The 19480-nt window shown below is 42.9% G+C and overlaps 4 protein-coding genes across 9 annotated transcripts; 2 read left to right on the top strand and 2 right to left on the bottom strand.

The window, feature by feature from the left end:
* Positions 1-65: 65 nt before the first annotated feature.
* LOC6622463 (SAC3 domain-containing protein 1) lies at positions 66-1755 on the bottom strand. 2 transcript variants are annotated; one of them, XM_002046963.4, is made up of 5 exons: positions 1649-1755; positions 1420-1593; positions 827-1363; positions 470-765; positions 66-172 (listed from the first exon to the last, which is right to left on the bottom strand). In XM_002046963.4, the coding sequence occupies exons 1-4, from the start codon at positions 1711-1713 to the stop codon at positions 483-485; spliced, it is 1059 nt and encodes a 352-aa protein (XP_002046999.1). In that variant the 5' UTR covers positions 1714-1755; the 3' UTR covers positions 66-172; positions 470-482. The 2 variants fall into 2 exon arrangements, with proteins under 2 accessions (XP_002046999.1, XP_032291045.1); XM_032435154.2 differs by lacking the exon at positions 66-172 and having other exon boundaries at positions 389-765.
* A 98-nt stretch (positions 1756-1853) lies between these two features.
* LOC6622486 (GDP-D-glucose phosphorylase 1) lies at positions 1854-3482 on the top strand. The gene is made up of 3 exons (XM_002046962.4): positions 1854-2201; positions 2256-2952; positions 3012-3482. Exons 1-3 carry the CDS (start codon positions 1854-1856, stop codon positions 3161-3163), a joined length of 1197 nt encoding a protein of 398 aa, XP_002046998.2. The 3' UTR covers positions 3164-3482.
* On the bottom strand, positions 3191-4625 carry LOC6622531 (queuine tRNA-ribosyltransferase accessory subunit 2). The gene is made up of 2 exons (XM_002046961.4): positions 3509-4625; positions 3191-3444 (listed from the first exon to the last, which is right to left on the bottom strand). Exons 1-2 carry the CDS (start codon positions 4567-4569, stop codon positions 3252-3254), a joined length of 1254 nt encoding a protein of 417 aa, XP_002046997.1. The 5' UTR covers positions 4570-4625; the 3' UTR covers positions 3191-3251.
* Positions 4626-4888: 263 nt separating this feature from the next.
* Positions 4889-17616, top strand: LOC6622518 (uncharacterized). Of its 5 annotated transcripts, none has more exons than XM_070208719.1 (8): positions 4889-5334; positions 5879-8847; positions 13242-13411; positions 13487-13560; positions 15780-16261; positions 16567-16736; positions 16800-16879; positions 17252-17616. In XM_070208719.1, exons 2-8 carry the CDS (start codon positions 7597-7599, stop codon positions 17425-17427), a joined length of 2403 nt encoding a protein of 800 aa, XP_070064820.1. In that variant the 5' UTR covers positions 4889-5334; positions 5879-7596; the 3' UTR covers positions 17428-17616. The 5 variants fall into 5 exon arrangements, 3 of the variants coding, with proteins under 3 accessions (XP_070064820.1, XP_070064819.1, XP_070064821.1); XM_070208718.1 differs by having other exon boundaries at positions 16800-16888; XR_011416534.1 differs by lacking the exon at positions 17252-17616 and having other exon boundaries at positions 4894-5334; positions 15780-16176; positions 16800-16888.
* The last annotated feature ends 1864 nt before the right edge of the window (positions 17617-19480 follow it).

Raw genomic sequence — 19480 nt, 5'->3', positions numbered from 1 at the left:
AATTTTGCCGGTAAATATGGCGGAATTGTATTTTCCAAAATGGCTCAAGCACTTTCTCTTGCGTACAACTTTTGTTGGTGTTAGTGTTTGACAGCGTACCGTCGACATCAAATGCAACCCTGCGCGCGCTTTATGTATACAGATGTGTGCACGACAAGCGTCCTGCCGGGGGCTGTAAATTGCAATTAAATAATTTTATACATTTTTAATGGGTTAACACACATTAAGTTGTTCATTAATTGGCATAGACAAGACTGCCGGGCATTACAAATTTATTCTATTAAGAATGCATAGTTGTTATCGATAACGATAATTCTTATTGCAGGGTTGCCTGCCTGCCGGCCGCCCGCCCTATTTGTCTATGCCAATAAATAAAAAAAATTGTATATATATACATACATACATTATATGCGTATAATAAACTATATTATGCTAATTTGTATACATTTCTGTAATTAAATTTACATACTGCTATTAGAGATCTATAGCCACAGCTTCCTCAGCAACAACACCTCCGGCAGATAAATACGCGACAATTTCTGCTCAACGAAAGGTTCTCGTTGCGCTTTTATTGTTTCTGCGTCGCTTTTAAAATCAGTCTTAATAAAGTGCAATGCCTGGCGATCGGGCGTTAGAGCTATATTATAATGACGACACAGCCCAAACAGTTCCTGAGGCTCTACCAAAGTCAAACGCAACAAGTAAGCTGCCGGCACAGTGAGCTGTTTGTTGTTGTAGGCATGCGTGAAGATTTCAAGTATTCGCCTGCAAACACAAAATATAAATAAAATCCACATAAAATCCATTATGATGACATTATACTTACCGTCGTATTGTCTGTAGCTTTGCGGCTGCCACCGCGCATAGTATATGTGGCAACTGGGGCAGGCCTTTAATCACACGATACAGATTACCCTGGTGATAGTTCATGCATATGCTGAAAGCCAGCTTGAAGATCTCATCCTTCCGCACCTGGGCGGGCAACGTTAGGCCCCGCACCAGAGCCTCCGGTGTACCCAGGTTGAATATTTGATATAACGATTCGATGAAGCAACGACGCTCGGCATCACGTATTGTGGGCTGATCCTTTTGCACCGCGTCGTCCAGTTCATTATAGCAGCTGAGCACCATATTCAGGCACTCCTGCAAATGCTGATTGCATATTTTGGGATCAAATTTCTCAATGGGTTCCGTACACAGGCGATAGCGACTGTAAGCCAGGAACATTATCATCGGTTCCAGCAGCCGGATGGTCTGTCGCGCATTAAACTGTTGTATGACGATTTCCCGGCGCACCATGCGCAGACGATCGAATATGAAATCATATGCCAGATGGTAGGGTTTACGTTCATCCATCAATATGCTGCAATGGGTAAATGTTGAGTTGGATATTCCATTTCCAATTGGATATTTACTAACTCTTTGAGCAGATATTCAACAGTTTTCATTAGGCAACGTTCAGTGCGCATGTCCTTTGCCTTGGGAACCTTGGCATCAGCTGCGGAACGTGTGAACTCCTTGACCAGGATGCCGGGTACATGCTTTTGCCCATCTTTGTACTCAAAGTAGTTCAGCAATTTCTCTTTAATGCGCCTGCAAGAAAAATATCTATAAATATACAAATAAATATTATACGGAGCTTGCTCACATTTTTGCCTCTGCGTCGGGACAAAAACTCTCGCAGGAGCCGCGCACATGCCTTGGATTAGCCATAATTTGCGGATTCAACAATTTGTTCAACTGTAAAACACAACAAAAAACAGCTGGCAACGGCAGAGCTGTCGCCGTTGCCAAGCAAATTAAATTTAGGATAAATTCTCTGTACCCAGCATTTGGCTCCACCTGCTACCAACATGTCTTGGCTTTTGCGCACGGCCAGACAAATTTTACGTCGAAACCGTTTTGCTTCGCATAGTTTTTCTAAAAATTTAAAGAAGTCAACAGTCAAAATAAGAGCCGGCAACAGGCATTTCAACAGTCTGGCAACCCTGCTGCAGTTTGCCGTTGTGGTGGGCGCCATGGAGCCAAAGAAGCGCCTCAAAAAGGTCAGCATGAGCCTGGAATCGAAGGCGCAGCATTATCTGAATGCACTGAAAGTGCGCTGGATGCAGCTGCATGAGATACCCGGCCTGTTCGCCTATCAGCTGCAGGAGTCCAGGCAGGGCCGTAAGCTGCCCGGCAAGTATGGTTTCTATGTAGAGGTGCGTCCGATCTTGTGGAAAATGTAGATTAATTGAATTGCCTACTCTTCGCAGTTAAATGCGGAGCGCAGCTTGAAGCGGCGCGTGCCACAGCCTATTGAGAGTCTGAGTCCAACATTTAAGCCCCAACAATTTAATTTCAATAAAGTCGATGCTCTAGAGGTGATGATGACCATAGACAAGGAGAAGGACAAAGCCGAGGTGCAGATGATTATCAACAAGAGTCCTCTGACCAAATACCACTCGCTCATCTGTCCCGATGTCAAAAACAACCTAGTGCAACGTGCCACCTTGTCGGCGCTCAGTTTCTGTGTCAATTTCATGCGGAACATTGACGATGGGGCCGTACGTTTGGGCTACAACAGTCCGGGTGCCTTGGCTTCGGTGAATCACTTGCATTTCCATATCGTGCACATACCACGCGACCTGTACATAGACAATGTGGAGCTGCAGCCGCTGGCCGGCGATTATGTGTACCGTCTGTCGCCGGAGTCGCCCACGGAGGCCATTTGCTATGTGATCACAGCCAGAGACACCGAACGAGAAGTGCGCGAAAAAGTCGGCAGCCTGCATCGGCTCACCGAATGGCTGTGCGACAATCACCTGCCACACAATCTGTTCATAACGCACAGCCACCATTCCGACGACTTGCGTGTGTTTGTCTTTGTGCGCGCCAAGTACTGCGTGACCAAGGACCTAACCGCATTCAATGTGGGCTTCTGCGAGATGGTCGGCTTTCTGCCGCTGAGTGGTAAGACCGCCAGGCACCAGTGGCACACTTAATATACTTAAACTTATATCTGTTTACAGATGCGGAAAAACTGCAGAGCATGACGGAGCAAACGGTGGTCGAACGCATTCAGGACATTACGGGCAATGCGTACGAGTCAGCTTATGAGCAAGTGAAGCATATAATCAATGGCGGAGTCGATGCCGCCTGGTTTCAGTCGCTTGTCATATAGGAGCTCAACACACAAGGATGCTATTAGTTGTTAGTCATAAGTACGATTTTATTTCGGATTCAACCAATTTTACCGCATTGGACGCGAGCTAAACGGCCGCTGCGATAAATCCCTTGCCCATGGCCGCCTTACCCACAACCTTGTTATTCGGCTCAATGCGATAATTGACCTCGGCTGTCGTATTCTGCATTCTCACATGCTCGATCAGCTCCGGCAGCTGATCCGCTGCCATGCTGGCTCGTATTGCCTCAAAGAAGCACATATAATGATGCAAATTGTGACTGTTGGACCAATAAAAGATTCATTATTCATACAGAAACTTATCAAATTTCAACTTTCTCTTACATCATCAGCAGAATGGTTCCCAGCAGCTCGTGCGTCTTGTACAGATGATGAATGTAGGCACGCGTGTGTTTCTGGCAGGAGAGACAGCTGCAGTCCTCCAGCAGCGGCTTAAAGTCCTCCTTGATGGCCTCATCCGTGACATCCAAGAATGCCGCATGCTCCGCTTTATCCCGGACATAGCTAAATGTCAACGCCTTGTAATTCGTGGCCGCACAATACGCATAGGAGCTGTCGAAGACATCCACGCCCAGGCGTATCAGCTCCAGCAGGAGCAAAGGCGTGTAGGCGCCGGGCATAAGACGCGGCTGCTCCTCCTCTAGCTGCTGCACGCAATGCTCGACAATCGGCAGCAGCTGTGCTGCCTTGAGTTCTGTGGCAGCCAAGCCGTTCGTATGGAAACCCTCCAGTATGTAACCACCGTAGCTGCCGGCTGGTTGTTGACGTGCATGCTTGATGGACTGTGTGCGGGCGAATGTGCTGTAGCCGCCCACAATGGGTGCCAGCAGCGTGGAATCTTTCAGTCGTGCCAGCTTGCTGTGCTGCTCGTAGCACAGCTCCATGAAGCGCTCGGTGCGATCCACCGATTTTTGCACACGCTTCTTGGTGCTCTCGGGATTAGTGTCCGCGTCACAAAGGCCCTGATACACGTCCGGCGCAAAGTTGGCCACCATATCCATGTAACGTGCGGCTGTCAGTGATTCCTTGCCGTGCCGCGTAAAGAGCGGCACCACATCCCGATCGTTGCCACCTGTTGGCGTCGTTTCACAAGGATCACGTAGTAGCAAGAGCGTGTTGTAGCCCGGATAGCCCACATAGTCGCTCAGGCTGCGATTCCACTGCGCCAAGGACTCGGACATTTGGTCCATGGTGGACAACGTCAGCTGCAACACTTGTTGATGCTCCTGGCTGACCAAATCGAATACCTCGGCGCTCAGGTATGGAATGCTGCCGCCTTTGGTTGTTTGCAGCAGGAGCGGCGTCTGTAGCTCCTTGCTCTGCTTGATCCGCAGTTGGCCAAGGCGACCAGAGTTTTTACTAATACTTTTTAAAACGAATTTCATGCTGTTGGTTTGTTTTTATCACTTGCGCACGTTTTGCGCTTATTATGGTATTAAGGTATCGATACTTATCGATACCATATTAGCAGCTGTTTGTAAAATTTAAAACAGAATTATATATTCTTAAATTATAGAGATTTTTACAACAAACAGGCATATACAATAAAATTCTAGCGCATTATGTAATTTTTGCGCGGTATTGGGCTAAAATTAAAAAAATATTTTTAGCATGGTCACACTGTTAGCTACCAACTGTAACTGTGACTCTTCACGGCACTCGCTCGCTGCTCATAATAGTTCATGTTATTGCCGCGCCGTTATGTTACGCTACATTTCTGTTTTGTCATCCGTTCTTTTTACACAACAACAAATAATGTTATTCAAACAGTAAACTAACTGGGGGCACGTAACGCTGATGTTTTTGTTGTATGCGCAGCGCACTTGAGTATTGTTGTCATTGTTTTTGTTGTCGCACCGTTCTACATGTGCATCTGCTCGCTCGCACTTGTTGGTGTGACTTTTCCCCAATTGTGTATGTTTGTTCCGTTCGCGTTCGTTCATTGATTTCCTAATTAAGTTTATAATTAAAATTAATTGAAAAATTACCCACATATGTATGTACATATGCATGTACATAGGAAAATGTTAAGTGGCGCGCGCGTGTTGTAATATCGAAAATTAAGTGCCTGTGTCTATTAATTCGGAATGAATGCACGTTAAAAATTTAAATACGAAATTGTGCCAAAAACATCAGCGCCAGCCAAAAAGGTAATTATTATAAGCCAAGTGCACGTTGTATTTTCCTTTATTTTCTTGCCTAATTGATGACTTCCCTGCCGCGCTCTATTTATAATTAAAAACGTCTGCAATGGCAATTATATTTATTGAACAAATGGCGTATGTGCTTGTATATAAAATGTATCTACATATAAATGTATGTACATATATATGCATAAAACAACTATAAAAATTCTTTGCACAAAATTTTAAATGGCCATAAATTGTGCTAAAAGTCGCGTTGCGGCTTAAGTATTTTTGCGGGCTGTGGCTATGGCTATGGAGCCGGAGGGATGTGTGGGTGCTTATCCTATTTAGTGACTCCGCCAGGGTTGTCAACGTGTGCAAATTGCAGTCAGCGTTTATGTTGTTATTATGGCCTTGACTGTCTCTTTACCTGCTACCTGCTCGCTGCAAGCCATTTATGTTTAATGTTTAAGAAATGGCCTGCGGCGCGAAATGAAAAAGTCGTAAATGAGAAACCCTTAAAACGGAAAACTAATAAAAAAATAACAACTGATTTTTCGCCTTCCAGGTGGTCCCGCAAAATACAACCGTGTGGCAACTCTAGGCAAATGAACTGTTTTACCTGCACACATACAAACGCGTATTCAACACAGAACGGATAATTTAGTGGAATTTTCGAAAATAGCAAAGGAAAGGCAACCATAATCCTCAAGAGCAGCAGCCGCAGCGGCTGTGGCAGCTCCAACAACAACGCTGGCATAATAATCAAAGATTAAATCAGGTTTATATGGAAGGGTTAAAAAGAGCAAAAGCAGCCTGTCACAGGAAGAAATACACGTTTCCTAGTCGCTAAGGCACATATACAACAACTACAACAACAACAGCAATAACTACAACGAACAACTGATTTTGATTACAACTACAAGGAGCGCGCGCTACACACAAGCACACGTTCACACTCACACACACACACGTGAGAGCGTGAGAGAGAGAGAGAACGGTCTGTGAGCTGGTAAGAGAGAAAGCATGCACAGATTAACAAACGCGCTCATATTTGCGCTCAGTTCTCATTCGAGTGCGGTACGGTTACGTCGCGTTGCTGTACGAGGCAGCGGTGAAAATACAACATAAGATTTTCCGTTTTCCGCTAGGCGATGGCACAGCACAACGTATGGGCGGCATTTGTTTTGAAAGCAAAGTAAAAGGAAAACGAAATATAAACCCAACGTCGCGACCGCACCTCGACAATAACTTTTGTTTGTGATTGTATATGTGAGTGTGTGTGTTTTGAAACGAATATGTGACGAAAAAGGAAACAAAGTCAAGTGAAAATAGTGCAAAAATATACAGAAAAAAAAAAGAATTATAATAATAAAATAGCCAAAAGACAGCCCAGACCGCAGAGCAGAGACCAGTTTGAAATCGCCGCCTATTTGCAGGGCAATACATGCGCCACCGTCGCCGTTGGCAGAAGCAGTGCATGTGCTATGTGTTTATACGTGTGCGAAAGAGCTGGCAATAGTTTTTAGTGTGGAGCAGGGGCAGTGGCAGTGGCAGGCAATTGAACCAACACACACACACACACATCTGCACATGCTAGCCAAGACAGTGCTACAACAACAACAACTAGCGACCACATACGGTGAAAAGGCCGCATCGCCGTCTCAAGGAGCGAAAGGTAGAGAGAGAGAGAGAGAGAGAAAGAGGCATCAGCAGCAGCAGCGGCAGCGGAGCGAGCTATAAGAATAATAAATTACACTTTGCTTTTGCTATAATAAGAAGAAAAATTTATATACACACACAAACACACACACACACACACACATGTGCAAGTAATGTTTTTCCGTGTGTGTGTGTATGTGGGGGGAAAATTGTAATAATATATGAACGTAAGAAAAACGCTGGAAATGGAAAACTAAAAGTAAATTTCGAAACATCAGCAGCAGCAGCAGCGGCGGCAGCGCAAATATGCAGCTGTGTGTGCGCGTATGTGTGTAAATTATTAACAGTTAGGCTGCGCAAATCAAAAGCAAAAGCAAACGAAGAAGAAAATAAACAGCAGCAAATAAAAAAAAAAAAAAAACGTGAACAACATTCAATGTGCCATCATTTTCAACAGAACAACAACAACTACTATAATTAAGCAAAAGGAGCAGCTTTAAAAAAATATACATAAATAAATACATATACACACACGTAATTATAAGCGTTATTATATACAGTATTAGCAACAAAAACAACCAACCACAACTACACAACTACAGAAGAAAAAAGAAGAACATAAAAATGTCCTGCATATCGAGCAATTTTAGCTCATTCTTTCTCAACTCCTTGAACGATCCTTCAGAGTTTTCCAAGTACTTGAGCAATGGCGAGCTGAAATGCACAAATTTCGAGGAATTTCAAGTGTTTGCTCAGTCAACGCAACAGCAGCAGCAGCAACAGCAGCAGCAACAACAACAACCACAAACACAGTATTCATGCACAAATGGCGTCGGCAGCGCTGAGCTTCTTGACTATGAGGCAGCGACGTCGCAGTCGCAGCGAGAAGCTGCCGAAACGCCGGCAGCGTCAAGCATCACAGCGTTGCCAAACAATCGCTGGCCCACAGCGGTGGCAACGCCAAACGGACACGCGCCAGCCTCTGCCGCTGCAGCCGCCGCTGCGGCTGCGGCTGCCGCGACCGCTCAACATTTCGATGGTTCCTTTGAGTTTATCAAATATCTGCGCCACTCCACGGACTTTACGCCAAACAACAGCAGCAGCACCACCAGCAGCAGCGGCGCCGGCGGCAGCAGCAGCGACGCAGTCGACGGCGCGGTGGCAGCAGCAGCAGCAGCAGCAGCGGCGGCAGCGGACAAGGCTGGCAGCAGCAAACTGACTGCAGCCGGCGCAGCGGGCAGAATCACACCACCGCCGCTGGCCGCGTCGCCAGTGGGCGGCAGCGGGTGCGGCGTCGGACTTCTGGATTTGGACTCGACGAGCATCTCGCAAAAGTCGCGGTCGGCGTCGCGCAAAGTCGCCGCGCTGCTGTCTTCCGTTTCGCGCTCTTCCAACAGCCTGGACGCCAGCTCCTCGACGCTGGACGCCGTCTTCGATCACGACTCGAAGCAAACGATCTTTGAGCTGCAGCACCTGACGAGCGCTTCGAATGGCTCAAATGCCTCCAATTCGAATGAGTCATCGCTGGAGCTGCTCGCCTTTCCCAGCTCCCATTTGAATGCCTCCAATTCGAACACCTCGTCCGAGGAGCATTGCGGCAGTGCTGCTGAATTTGGTGGCCTGTTGGGCGGAGCCAGTTGCTCCAGCGCCTCCTCGGCAGCTGGCGGTGCGCCCAAGCTATTGGGCAGCTTTGTGATCAAGGAGAACTTCGAGGTGCATCCCTCGCACAAGGTGGAGGAGGGCATCTTCCAGCACATGAACAAGCTGCCCTCAAAGAAGAAGGACACGCTCAAGCAGCTGGGCGTTCGATTCACGGGTCAAATGACATTGACGGACAAATCGATTGTTGTCGAAAACTTCATCAAATTTTGTGAGGTAAGTTCATGAAAATTGCTCAACTGGGGAATACTCTGTAATCAGCTTGCCTTATGGCAATCTTAATTGAACAAGTCAAATCATCATTTTTCCAGTTTCAATTAATTTTCAACATTCTCTCTATCATCAAATTACATATGCCACATACAAATATGAATAGAATTTGATTTTCGCTAACATAATCACAAGCTTCATATATATTTATATATATATATATATGTATATATCTAAATATATATACATGCTACTTACATATGGACACATATGTAAGCATATATATTCATAACGCGGATACACCGTTCATATCCTTTACACAAGCGCATTTCTCACTCTATTATATGCCGCCCGCACATATCACACCCATACATCTGCACACACACACACACACACACACACACTCACACTCGCCCAACGAATGTCATTATAAATTGTAATAACAGCAGCAGAGACGCCAGCGTCAACTGAGCGGGGCAGCGCAGCAACACAAAACTCACAACCACAAATTCAGCATACAAATACAACTGTAATCATGTGTGGCACCAATGTGTGCCTGTGTATTCCAAACACCTACATACAAACATATGTACATTTGTATTTACACACACACACACACACACACACACAGAGACAAATCGCCCCCAACACATTTGGCGCCTTTTCAACACTATGCCAGGCAACCCTCCCAACTCTCACACCGACAAATGCTCATTACGCTCAGCTTTATCGGAACGCACGCACACACACACACACACGCACACACATACACAATCAACTAGATTTGGTCGGTGTAGCACCCGCACAACCCACACACTCAAACTATATACGAAACGGCATTGATGGCATAATACAGGGACAACAACAAAAACAACAGCAGTAGCTAGGGCCTAACCTTATTTCAACATGGCTGCTTTCTCGGCCCTTCGGCCGCTATTACAACATTTTAGTTTTAAGATGCCTAGCTTTGATGTTGTCGCTCTGCTCTCCCCACCAGTTTCGACTCAAAATTGTTGCGCGCTCTCTCTCTCTCTCACTCTCTAGCACACACTCACTCCTTTGCTCGCAAAACTTTACTTGCCGGGAGCAGCGGCAGAGGCAGCGGTTTCTGCTGCTCAAACTACAAAGTTTTCTGTGTGTGTGTGTGTGTATAGTTATGTGTGGGTAAGTGGGTCTGGCAACCCCCAAAATGCTCAAGCGGGCGCTATTGAGTAATTGTATATGAGCCCCTCTCTTTCTCTTTCTCTCGCACACATACACATTCTCTCTTGTACATACATACAATCATCAAGTTACTTGGGGCGTTTGTCCGACTGTCCATTGAGCTGCCTTCGTATGTCCTTTCATATGCATGTACGTATGTATTAACATATGTATATATGTTTTTTGTGTGTGGGACCCTAGCGGCGTCGTTGAAGGCTACTAAATGCGCATGCAGCAGCAGCAGCAGCAGCAGTAGCAGCCGCAGTCACCAATACACACATCTGCAATAAGTTTGCCAATCTGTGTGTATATGTATGTGTGTAAGGGACAGCTAAATTACGGTTGAGAGCGGGTTAGGACGTGGGCCGCAGGACGTTGGGCGTTTGGCTGGGGCAGGTACAATGTCTCGGCTTTGCACAATTTACGCGCTCACACAGAAACACATGTACATTGATTATAATTTTAAATTATATACGCACACGTATGCAAACATACAGACATAAATTACTATGTAAATACATGCTTATATTCGTATATTCGTATAACTGTACTTGCCAAACTTATATGATGACTATATATGCACATACACTGTCAACACACACACAGACACACACACATGGACATAAAATATTTAGGTTTATGCGTCGTTTTAGCCGCCTTTGGGGCCGCATTAAATTAGTGTTGTATAACGAACACACAAGGGGTTAGAAGGGTATGGGCATATGCAGATTGTTGCCAAAAATGTAAAATATACATATCAAATATTATTGTATGTAACTTTTGTTGTCGCGCTGCTGCTGTCGCCCATTAGCATTGGCTGAACAGCCTAATGTGAGGTTAGGTTTAACGCTTCGGTCAGCTATCGCTGCTGGTCAGGCGACCATAACTTAAAAGACCCAAGTAGGATCGCCCCAAATGAAAAGCCAAACGAGCATTTCGGTAATAATTAATGAGGCTTTTCCACCCTTTTTTTTCACACGTGCGCCTTTTAAATTGTTGTTAAAAACCTGTTAAACGCAAAGAGTGAAAGTGTGAAATTTGTTGCCTCCCTAACAAACACACACACACACACGCACACACGATTTGTGACTGGGGCGCACACGCAACCCTCAAAAATCACAAAATCATTGCCAGGCGGCGGCAACACGAACAACTGTTGTTGCACGCACAAGCAGCAAAACAGAAACAGAAAGAAAAACAATTCACACTTGTCTCAATAAAAACAACAACAAGTCGCATCACACCACATACACACATACACAACATACACCACAGACAACAACCGCAGGCCGCCACACACAAACACGCACGCACACACACACACACACATACACACACTCAGAGAACAGGGCAGGATACGTCACGCACAGGCACGCACAAACAGAAAGTCTGCGTGCTGCCAATAAGTTGCAAAAAAAAAAGAAGAAGAAAAACAACAACAGAGCAAAACAATAAAAGGAAAAGCAAAAACACAATACCGCAACACATTGCCATTGCTGCCTTCATTCTTCTTTCATGCTTCCCGTTTTTTATTTTTGTTGTTTATATTTTTTTTTTTGGCTATGAAACAGTTAAGCGGCCATGGGAATGTAAACACACGAAACGTACACTCCAGCCACCCGCAGCATCCAAAACAATCAGGCAGCAACACTTGGCTTGACAGGCAAGCTCGGCTCTCTTGCCATTCCCACTCTCCCACTTTGTAGTTCGTTAACTCTCTTTCTCTCTCTCCTACGCATGCTGCTGTTAATGAGTCGCCAGCGTCACGCTGCCCTCTTCATGGCTAACGCCTCTGAAGGGGCCTGTCATCATTGAAAAGGCGTTGAATTGGTTACTCGAGCTCTCGCGCTCTCATAATTTGAAACGCACTCACACACACACACACACACACACATACACAAAGTCAAGCTTAAAGTATTTTGGTAAATTTGACTTGGCCTGCTCCAGCTTCTTCTGCTGCTGTGGCTGGGCGTAGTCACTCCTTTTTGCTCTATTGATTTTTAACATAATCAAAACCCCAAATGTATGCACACATGCATACACATACATACATACATACATTCACACACACTGGCATTTTCGACAGCGTTGCCATGTATGCTTAGAAGTTAGCAGGCTGATGCTTTGGGTGGCAACGTTGGCGTCGCGCTGATTATGAGGATGTTGATAAGTTTTAACGTTGACGACGACGAGGACAACGCTGACGACGAGCGAGCGCACGACGACCCATCGACAATGCTTGCTCTTTCTCTCTCTCTCTCTCTCTCTTTCTCTCTCTGTCGAATAACACACACACGTGCACTGGCACAGACACAGCCGTCCGTCAAGCTGCTGCGCCTATTTTAAACACAGACACAAACATACACACACACACACACGTACGCAGAAGCACATGGGCATGCGACAACCCTTTTAGCCCCCCACAAGTTCCTCTTAGTGCGCCTCACCCCGTCTCGCCAACATTGTTGAAAATGGCTTCATTGAAAATGTTGTTTGCTTTTCTATTTGGGTTTGCTTTTGCCGCCTTTCTCTTTCCGTTTTTGCTTTATTCTATATTTTAACACTATAAAATATACATTGTGTGCGTGCGTGTGTGTGTGTGTGTACGCTCGTGTGAGTTTGTGAGTGTGAGTTTGCGGCATGCTTTTAGGCGCAGAGTCCTTTCTATGATTGTGTTTGCATTTTGGGGTCTGCAAGTTTTTGGCTTTTGTAAAATTTTCGTTTTCAACTTTTCGTTGTACACGAATTATAAGTTTTGATTAGTAGTGGGCAAAGTTTTCATTTGCATCTGTATGTGTGTGCTTCTCAGGGTTACTTTGGTGGTTGGGCAGAGACTAGTTACGGGTGTAGCTAAGTATATGGTATATATGTATGGGTACATATGTAATATTATATATATATGTATGTATATATGTGCAGGAAATGAGTTTCAGCTTTATAATAGCCGCATAGGGGGTTTGGCCGGGCTTACTTGCTAGTCCTGGTAAGGAGGTTTTTATATAAACTTACTTTTATGCATAAAAAAAGGTGCTGAAGTTGCCATGTTCAGCTAAATAAAATAAATTGCCTTTACTTTGGACATTAACAAAGTTTCAGACAGGATGTTTTGTTCATAGAGCATACGTAGCATACTTTTTAGAGCACCGTATACGTATTATATATATATATATGCCACTATTTATCTATTTATTTGAAAGGAATACGATATTAAGGATCATCGGCCGTGGTTATCCTTAAACCAGTGTGGCCTCAACAAGCCCGAACAAATCAAATTCGCGCGCTATTTGGGCCAAGGATTGCCAACGTTTACGCTCTTCTGCATTTATAGCAACTTTAAGAATCTGTTCTGCACCAAACGCACAGAAATGTGAGTAGAACCCAAATGAAAGAGTCTCCTATTAACTTATGAATACCCTATAAATACCACGCTCTCTACCAACAGCTATACCAAGGATGGCTACAATCTGCCTTATATACTCGATAAGACCAAGCGCTTCCTGGCCAATACAACAGCTGGTAAGTGCACAGACCCCAAAAATATCCGAATACCCACCTACCCAACCCCCCTCTCTCTTTATCCATATGCGAATATTAAGTATAGTGCAAATGCAGCAACGAAAAAAAAACAAAGAATTAAACAACAAACAGGCAAACAACAAAAATGTAGAATGCAATAGAAAAAAAAATATGTGAAAATAACCTCAAAATAGCTTCAAGCGAAATGTGCTAAATTTTAAAAATATATACACAAAAACCAAACTTTTTTTTTCGCCTTATGATTTTCTTCTATTTTTGCATTTTTCTCATTTGCTCTATATATATATATATCTACATATATTTGATTTTCACATGCACTTTCTGTTCGCTCTCGTTACGCAAAATCAAAAAAAAAATATATATATTTAAAAATTGGCTGCCTATTTTTGCGCTCGAAAAAGAGCGGAGAAAAAAACACTGCAAAAAAAAAAAATCTCGAAAAAAAAAAAAACAATTTTAATTTTTGACTTCAATTTTTTTGTGTTCTTCTTCTTCTTCTTGTTCTTTTTCCACGCATTCGCTTTAAATCACTAGGCGAAAATACCAACAACAACAACAACAGCAACAAGACCAACAACACAACAACAACATCCACACCGCTCAAACAAACACAAGAGCAATGCGAATCTGCGCCAGCCTCGCCAGCAGCAACAACAGCAACAACAACAACAATAATAACAGCACCCAATAACAACCACAACAACAGCAACAACACACACGCAACAGGCAACAGCAGCACACACTTACACACGCAGCAAGCAGCGCAGTCGCAGCATCAGGCGCCGTTATTAGCAGCAGCACGCACAATGACACCCACTGGCACGCCCCTGCCCAGGCCGGGCACGCCCACAACGCCAGCAGCGGCAACGCCGCATCCGCAACATACGCATTTGTTGCAGCCGCATGCACCGCCGCCGCATCATCTGCAGCCGCAGCAACAGCAACATCCGCAGCAGCAGCAGCAGCAGCAGCAACAGCAGCAACAACAACAACAGTCGTCCACGCCCACGCGTGGTCTGCCCCTGACGCCGCATCATCATCAGCAACAACAACATCCACAGCACGCAGCACATCATGCGCCACCGCATCCACATCACTATCCACATCCGCATCCACATATGCAGCAACATCCACATCCGCATCCGCATCACTTTGCCTACGCACATCCGCATCAGACGCACTACGGTCTGCCACCACATCCGCATTCCCATCCCCATCCCCATCCGCATCCTCATCCACATCCGCACTCACATCCGCATCCACACGCACATATGGCAGCACCCCTCGGGTATGGCCAACAGGTGGCGCCAACGACAACCCAAAATGCAGCACAGCCGCCGCCGCATGCGCTGCCGCCCAATATGTGAGACTGGCGTCGGCGTGGCGCCAAATATGGCGGCAGTGGCGCCACCTGTTGACAATCGTAGGTGGCGCTCCAGCTACCTAAAGTATCAAAATCGAAAGAAACAAAACTAATAAAAGCCCAACAACTATTATTAGCTCTTAGCTCTTCTATTTACACCATTTGGTTTATTTATGTTAATCATGTTGTCTTTGTCCTGTTTTGCACTTAGCGTATGTATTTCGTTTGTAGTCTAATTTTACAAGCTTATTGCCAAATTTTTTTAATATGTATTATGTTAAACGACTAAATTGTTGGACGATGAACACGCCCTGAACTATGCAATGTTATTCCTTGAAAAGAGATTATTACAATTACGCACACATACACACACACACAGACACTCACACACATACACATGTAAACTGTCATTATAGAGAATCATGCGTCAATGCGCAACTATTGAAAGTAATATGTAATAGTATATATACATATACATATATTTTAGTAAGCCAGGAACAAATTATATGTATGTTCAAGACCCATCCTAACTATATACACAGCCTCTACATAAATACATATGTATATAAAAAACATATAAAGCGAAATTTTGTTTGCAACAACAAATATACATATATCTATATACATACATAGCAAAAAAAAAAACAACAAAAAAAAGGTTTATTTATTTTGAATGAGTATTTATTGAGCCTGTTCTCGCGTAACCCTGCATTTGTGCTAGCCAAGCGTCACAATTCTTATGCATTGGCCGCTGCGCTCTTTTTCTCTATCTCTCTCTCTCGCTCTCTTTCTCTCCCCCTTGCTGTCTCTATAAAAATGAAACTCTCTCTTGTAGACCTCAAGAATATGGCGGCCGCAAATGACGGTACGCTCGAGTTTGCCAGCAATAGCAGCAGCAGCAGCAATAGCAACAATAACAACAACAACAGCAGCAGCAGCAGCAGCGTTAACAGCAACAGCAGCAACAACAGTAACAGCGCCAACATAGTTAACAGCTACGTAACAGCAGCGGCTTCTGCTCAACCCCTGGACACACGCTACGGTTGTGTGGCGCCTGCGTCGCTGCCCCTGTTGCCGCCACCGTCACTGCCGCCGCTGGGACCGCCGCCGCGTTCACTCGAACAGCTTATCATCTATGAGAATTTCAATGTGCACGAGACGCACCGCATCGAAGATGGCGTCTGTACGCACATCAGCCGCCTGCCGCCCAAGAAGCAGGAGCTATTGAAACAGTTCGGTATACAGAGTAGTAGCCAGCAATGTCTGAGCAATTATGAAAAGTGCATACTCATCGAGAACTTCATCAAGTTTTGCAATGTGAGCAAATGTGTATCGACGTGCTCATCCTAAACGCGCACAGCCTCTCAACCAGGATGGAGGCGATTGCGTAGCGTGCAGCGGAGCTTTGTTCTTGAGCCTCCCTTCCCAAAAAAAAAAAGAAACACCCTACCCAACAATTGGCTATATTTAATATACACACATTGGCATTATTCATTGTTATAGTATTGCTAGAACTCAAAATTGCACCGTCATCCCTAGAGCATAGAACAAAACTCTTGCCGTTCCCTTAATGTAGAGCCCATTTCTTAACTGATTCGCAAATTTTGCTTTGATTCAATTAGGAATATCAGATATCCGATCATCGACCCTTTTTGGACTTCCACGAGAGCGCTTTATCCAAATGTGAACAACTTAAATTTGTACGATATCTGGGCCAGGGGCTATCCAATCTGACGCTAAACAAGATCTATGTGGCATTCAAGGAGTTGCTCGGCAACGGACGACCCGACAAGTGAGCTTTAAGTTAACTCATTAAATTTCATAAATACTTAATTCGCTTAAATCTACTACTCAGAGCTGGTTCGGACAGTTACAATTTGGACGTACTCCTGAAGAAGAAGCGCAAGAATCTCTACAATCGCCTGCATGCGGCTGGTAAACCATGTTCGTTTCTCTTGAATACAATAAATGGCATTTTTAAGTTCAAACTTGATTAAATACCAAATTTGCATTTAAAGTGTGACCAGTTACAAAATTTGAATCGATTCTTTTTTTTAACGCTTAATTCACTTTCACCAGTTTAAATATATCACTTTATTTCGAAAAGGTTTGATTTAAAAAAAAAAAATGTTGGTTCCAAAAATTGCATTTAGCCAATCAGATTTGGTAAATGCCAATTTTGGGTTGCAATCAAATTTAGCCCGCATCTTGTATATGAAAATATTTACGTCTTGCAATATTTTCAGTACAACGGGCAACTGCGATATCTATATTATATTTAAATTTAATTTCCCTCTCTTTTTATAGCAACAAGTGTCGATTTAACAAAGTACGATACCACGCCGCCATCGGCACAGGCGGCAAATTCTTTGGTAACACAAACGCCACGCCCACAGCACGCCTTCGCCGCACTGACAGCAGCTACGCAGCAGAGCGATGCGTGCAGCGAACTGACGACGCAATACAGTTATGTGCCACGGTAAAAGCTATCCTTAGCGCCTGCGCTGGCGTTGCAAAGCTACAACACAAATACACACAATATACACATACACACGCATACATATTACATATACTTCCTGGAACTGGACCAGTAACTGTTGTGTCTTCAATACGAAAAAGAAACAAAAACAAAAACAAAATTATACGCAAAATGTGGAAATTGTTAAGCGAAATGATGCTAAGTAAATTATTGAAAACTAAGTGCTAAATTATAAAGAGAATACAAGAAATTAGTAAAAAAAAAAAATTAGTGTAACAAATTTAAAGAAATTACCATCATAACGGTAATGAGAATGAAATTCCAATTAGACATAACGCAGAAAATCTAACAAGAATAGTTTTTATGCCAAACCTTGGCATTATCTCGATTCTATAAATTTGTAGCTCGTGCTTCGGTTTCCGAATTCTTTCATTTTTAGTTTTCCAAAAGTTAAACAAACATATATATATATATATATATATAATTAAGTTTTACACGTTAGGTTACTATAAAAAAATATATTTCAATTTATTATTTTCACTTAACGGCTACTTTTGTTGAGTACATTCAGATTTGCTTCCCGAATATGAACTAATTTATCTAACTGTTGCGGTCGCTTAGCAAACTTCGCTTTGAGAGAGTTTGAGTCAAAATTGAGTGAAGTTTGAGCTGCGTCAGCAATTATGCGTGGGATAGTACTCTGATGGGAACATTGACAGTGGCGTGATATTTAGGGTGAATTGTTTATGTCTACCAAAGGGGGACAGTTTGATCTTGACCAATGTCGATGTTATCACCAGGCTCTTTGTTTACAATATTAGAAATGTTTATAATTGTGCTTATGCTTATGTGCTAAGTTATGTTAAAGGGTGGGTGCGACTATGGATATGTCACTCCCCCAACCATTAGAAAAGTGCCTGTCCTCAGGTGTTTAAGTTTGGATATAGTGTAACATTTTCTTCTTTTAGAATTGGTATATCTCCTATTATTGTAGGTGTTTCTTCTACTTTGGGTTTTTTATATTTTATAATTAATTTCTTAGGTATGCTTTTGAACTTATATGTCAAATACAGTGTTAAACTTATTAATATGATTACAAATATGGTTATTGTAATTATCTGGAATACATTGTTAAATTTTGTATGTGCATTTATAATTTGTTTCGTTTGTACAAACGAAAGTGGTTCTAATTTTATAACATCATTGCTTACGTAAATGCTTTGAGTATAATCTAACATATTGTTTGAAATTGAAATTTCATTAATTTGCAATGAACAATTAAAGATTTTTATTATATTGTTTCCTTCTATTGTTATTTCGTTATTTATACAATTATGGTTTAATATAGTTTTTGGTAAATTCCAAGTTAAAATTATATTTGGTTCTATGTAGTTGATTTGAAAATTTTGCAAAATTTTAGTATAACTACATTCTGATGTTATTTGGTTTAAAATTCCTGTTAAACATTCATTATTAATTAATTTTTTTGTTTCTCTGCTATAAACTTTTTTATCTTGGGTAAAATATTTTTCATGAGCTATTTCTGTCAAAATATTATTATTTTCATCCGGGTATGGAATTATTTCGAATACCGGGCTTTTTATTATTTCTCGAGGAATATGGGATATTATCAGTATTTCGTTTGTATCTGATTTAAACCAAGTGGAAGTTTTTGTATTCAACAATTTCTCAGAATTAACATGCAACAAATAGTCATGTTTTAGTAATTTTGGGTTAAAAATTCCTAATCTTGTGAGCTGCATTCCCATCTCAATGTCTTCTATATATTCTGTAAAGTGTTGTAAGTTAAATATAAGGATATCTAATTTCTTTCCTTTTTGTTTCTCTTGATCTAGTTCGTTCATGATTTCTATTCCTTTGTTTATAGCTTCTATTATGTAATTTAATTCGTTAACCTGAACGCTGTTTTCTGCTAAGTTGCTTATTTTTTGTTCAATTTCTGCTTTGTCTTCTTGATTTAATGTTCCAAATAAGTATTTATATGCTGTTCCTACTATGTTAACTAAACCTCTTTTGCTACGTTTGGCTATTTTTAA

Source organism: Drosophila virilis, chromosome 3 (assembly GCF_030788295.1).
Source record: "Drosophila virilis strain 15010-1051.87 chromosome 3, Dvir_AGI_RSII-ME, whole genome shotgun sequence".
Taxonomy (NCBI): Eukaryota; Metazoa; Arthropoda; class Insecta; order Diptera; family Drosophilidae; genus Drosophila; species Drosophila virilis.
The sequence above is the reverse complement of the archived record's forward strand: the minus strand, read 5'-3'. Positions and strand labels throughout refer to the sequence as shown.

Coding starts and splice junctions, on each gene's coding strand:
- LOC6622486 (XM_002046962.4), top strand. CDS start 1,854: ATGTCTTGGCTTTTGCGCACGGCCAGACAAATTTTACGTCGAAACCGT. Junction 2,202..2,255: donor AGTATGGTTTCTATGTAGAG/GTGCGTCCGATC, acceptor TACTCTTCGCAG/TTAAATGCGGAGCGCAGCTT. Junction 2,953..3,011: donor CGGCTTTCTGCCGCTGAGTG/GTAAGACCGCCA, acceptor ATCTGTTTACAG/ATGCGGAAAAACTGCAGAGC.
- LOC6622518 (XM_070208718.1), top strand. CDS start 7,597: ATGTCCTGCATATCGAGCAATTTTAGCTCATTCTTTCTCAACTCCTTG. Junction 8,848..13,241: donor ACTTCATCAAATTTTGTGAG/GTAAGTTCATGA, acceptor TTTATTTGAAAG/GAATACGATATTAAGGATCA. Junction 16,889..17,251: donor GCATGCGGCTGGTAAACCAT/GTTCGTTTCTCT, acceptor CTCTTTTTATAG/CAACAAGTGTCGATTTAACA.
- LOC6622531 (XM_002046961.4), bottom strand. CDS start 4,569: ATGAAATTCGTTTTAAAAAGTATTAGTAAAAACTCTGGTCGCCTTGGC. Junction 3,445..3,508: donor GGAACCATTCTGCTGATGAT/GTAAGAGAAAGT, acceptor TTGGTCCAACAG/TCACAATTTGCATCATTATA.
- LOC6622463 (XM_002046963.4), bottom strand. CDS start 1,713: ATGGCTAATCCAAGGCATGTGCGCGGCTCCTGCGAGAGTTTTTGTCCC. Junction 1,594..1,648: donor CCCGACGCAGAGGCAAAAAT/GTGAGCAAGCTC, acceptor TTTTTCTTGCAG/GCGCATTAAAGAGAAATTGC. Junction 766..826: donor AAGCTACAGACAATACGACG/GTAAGTATAATG, acceptor TTGTGTTTGCAG/GCGAATACTTGAAATCTTCA.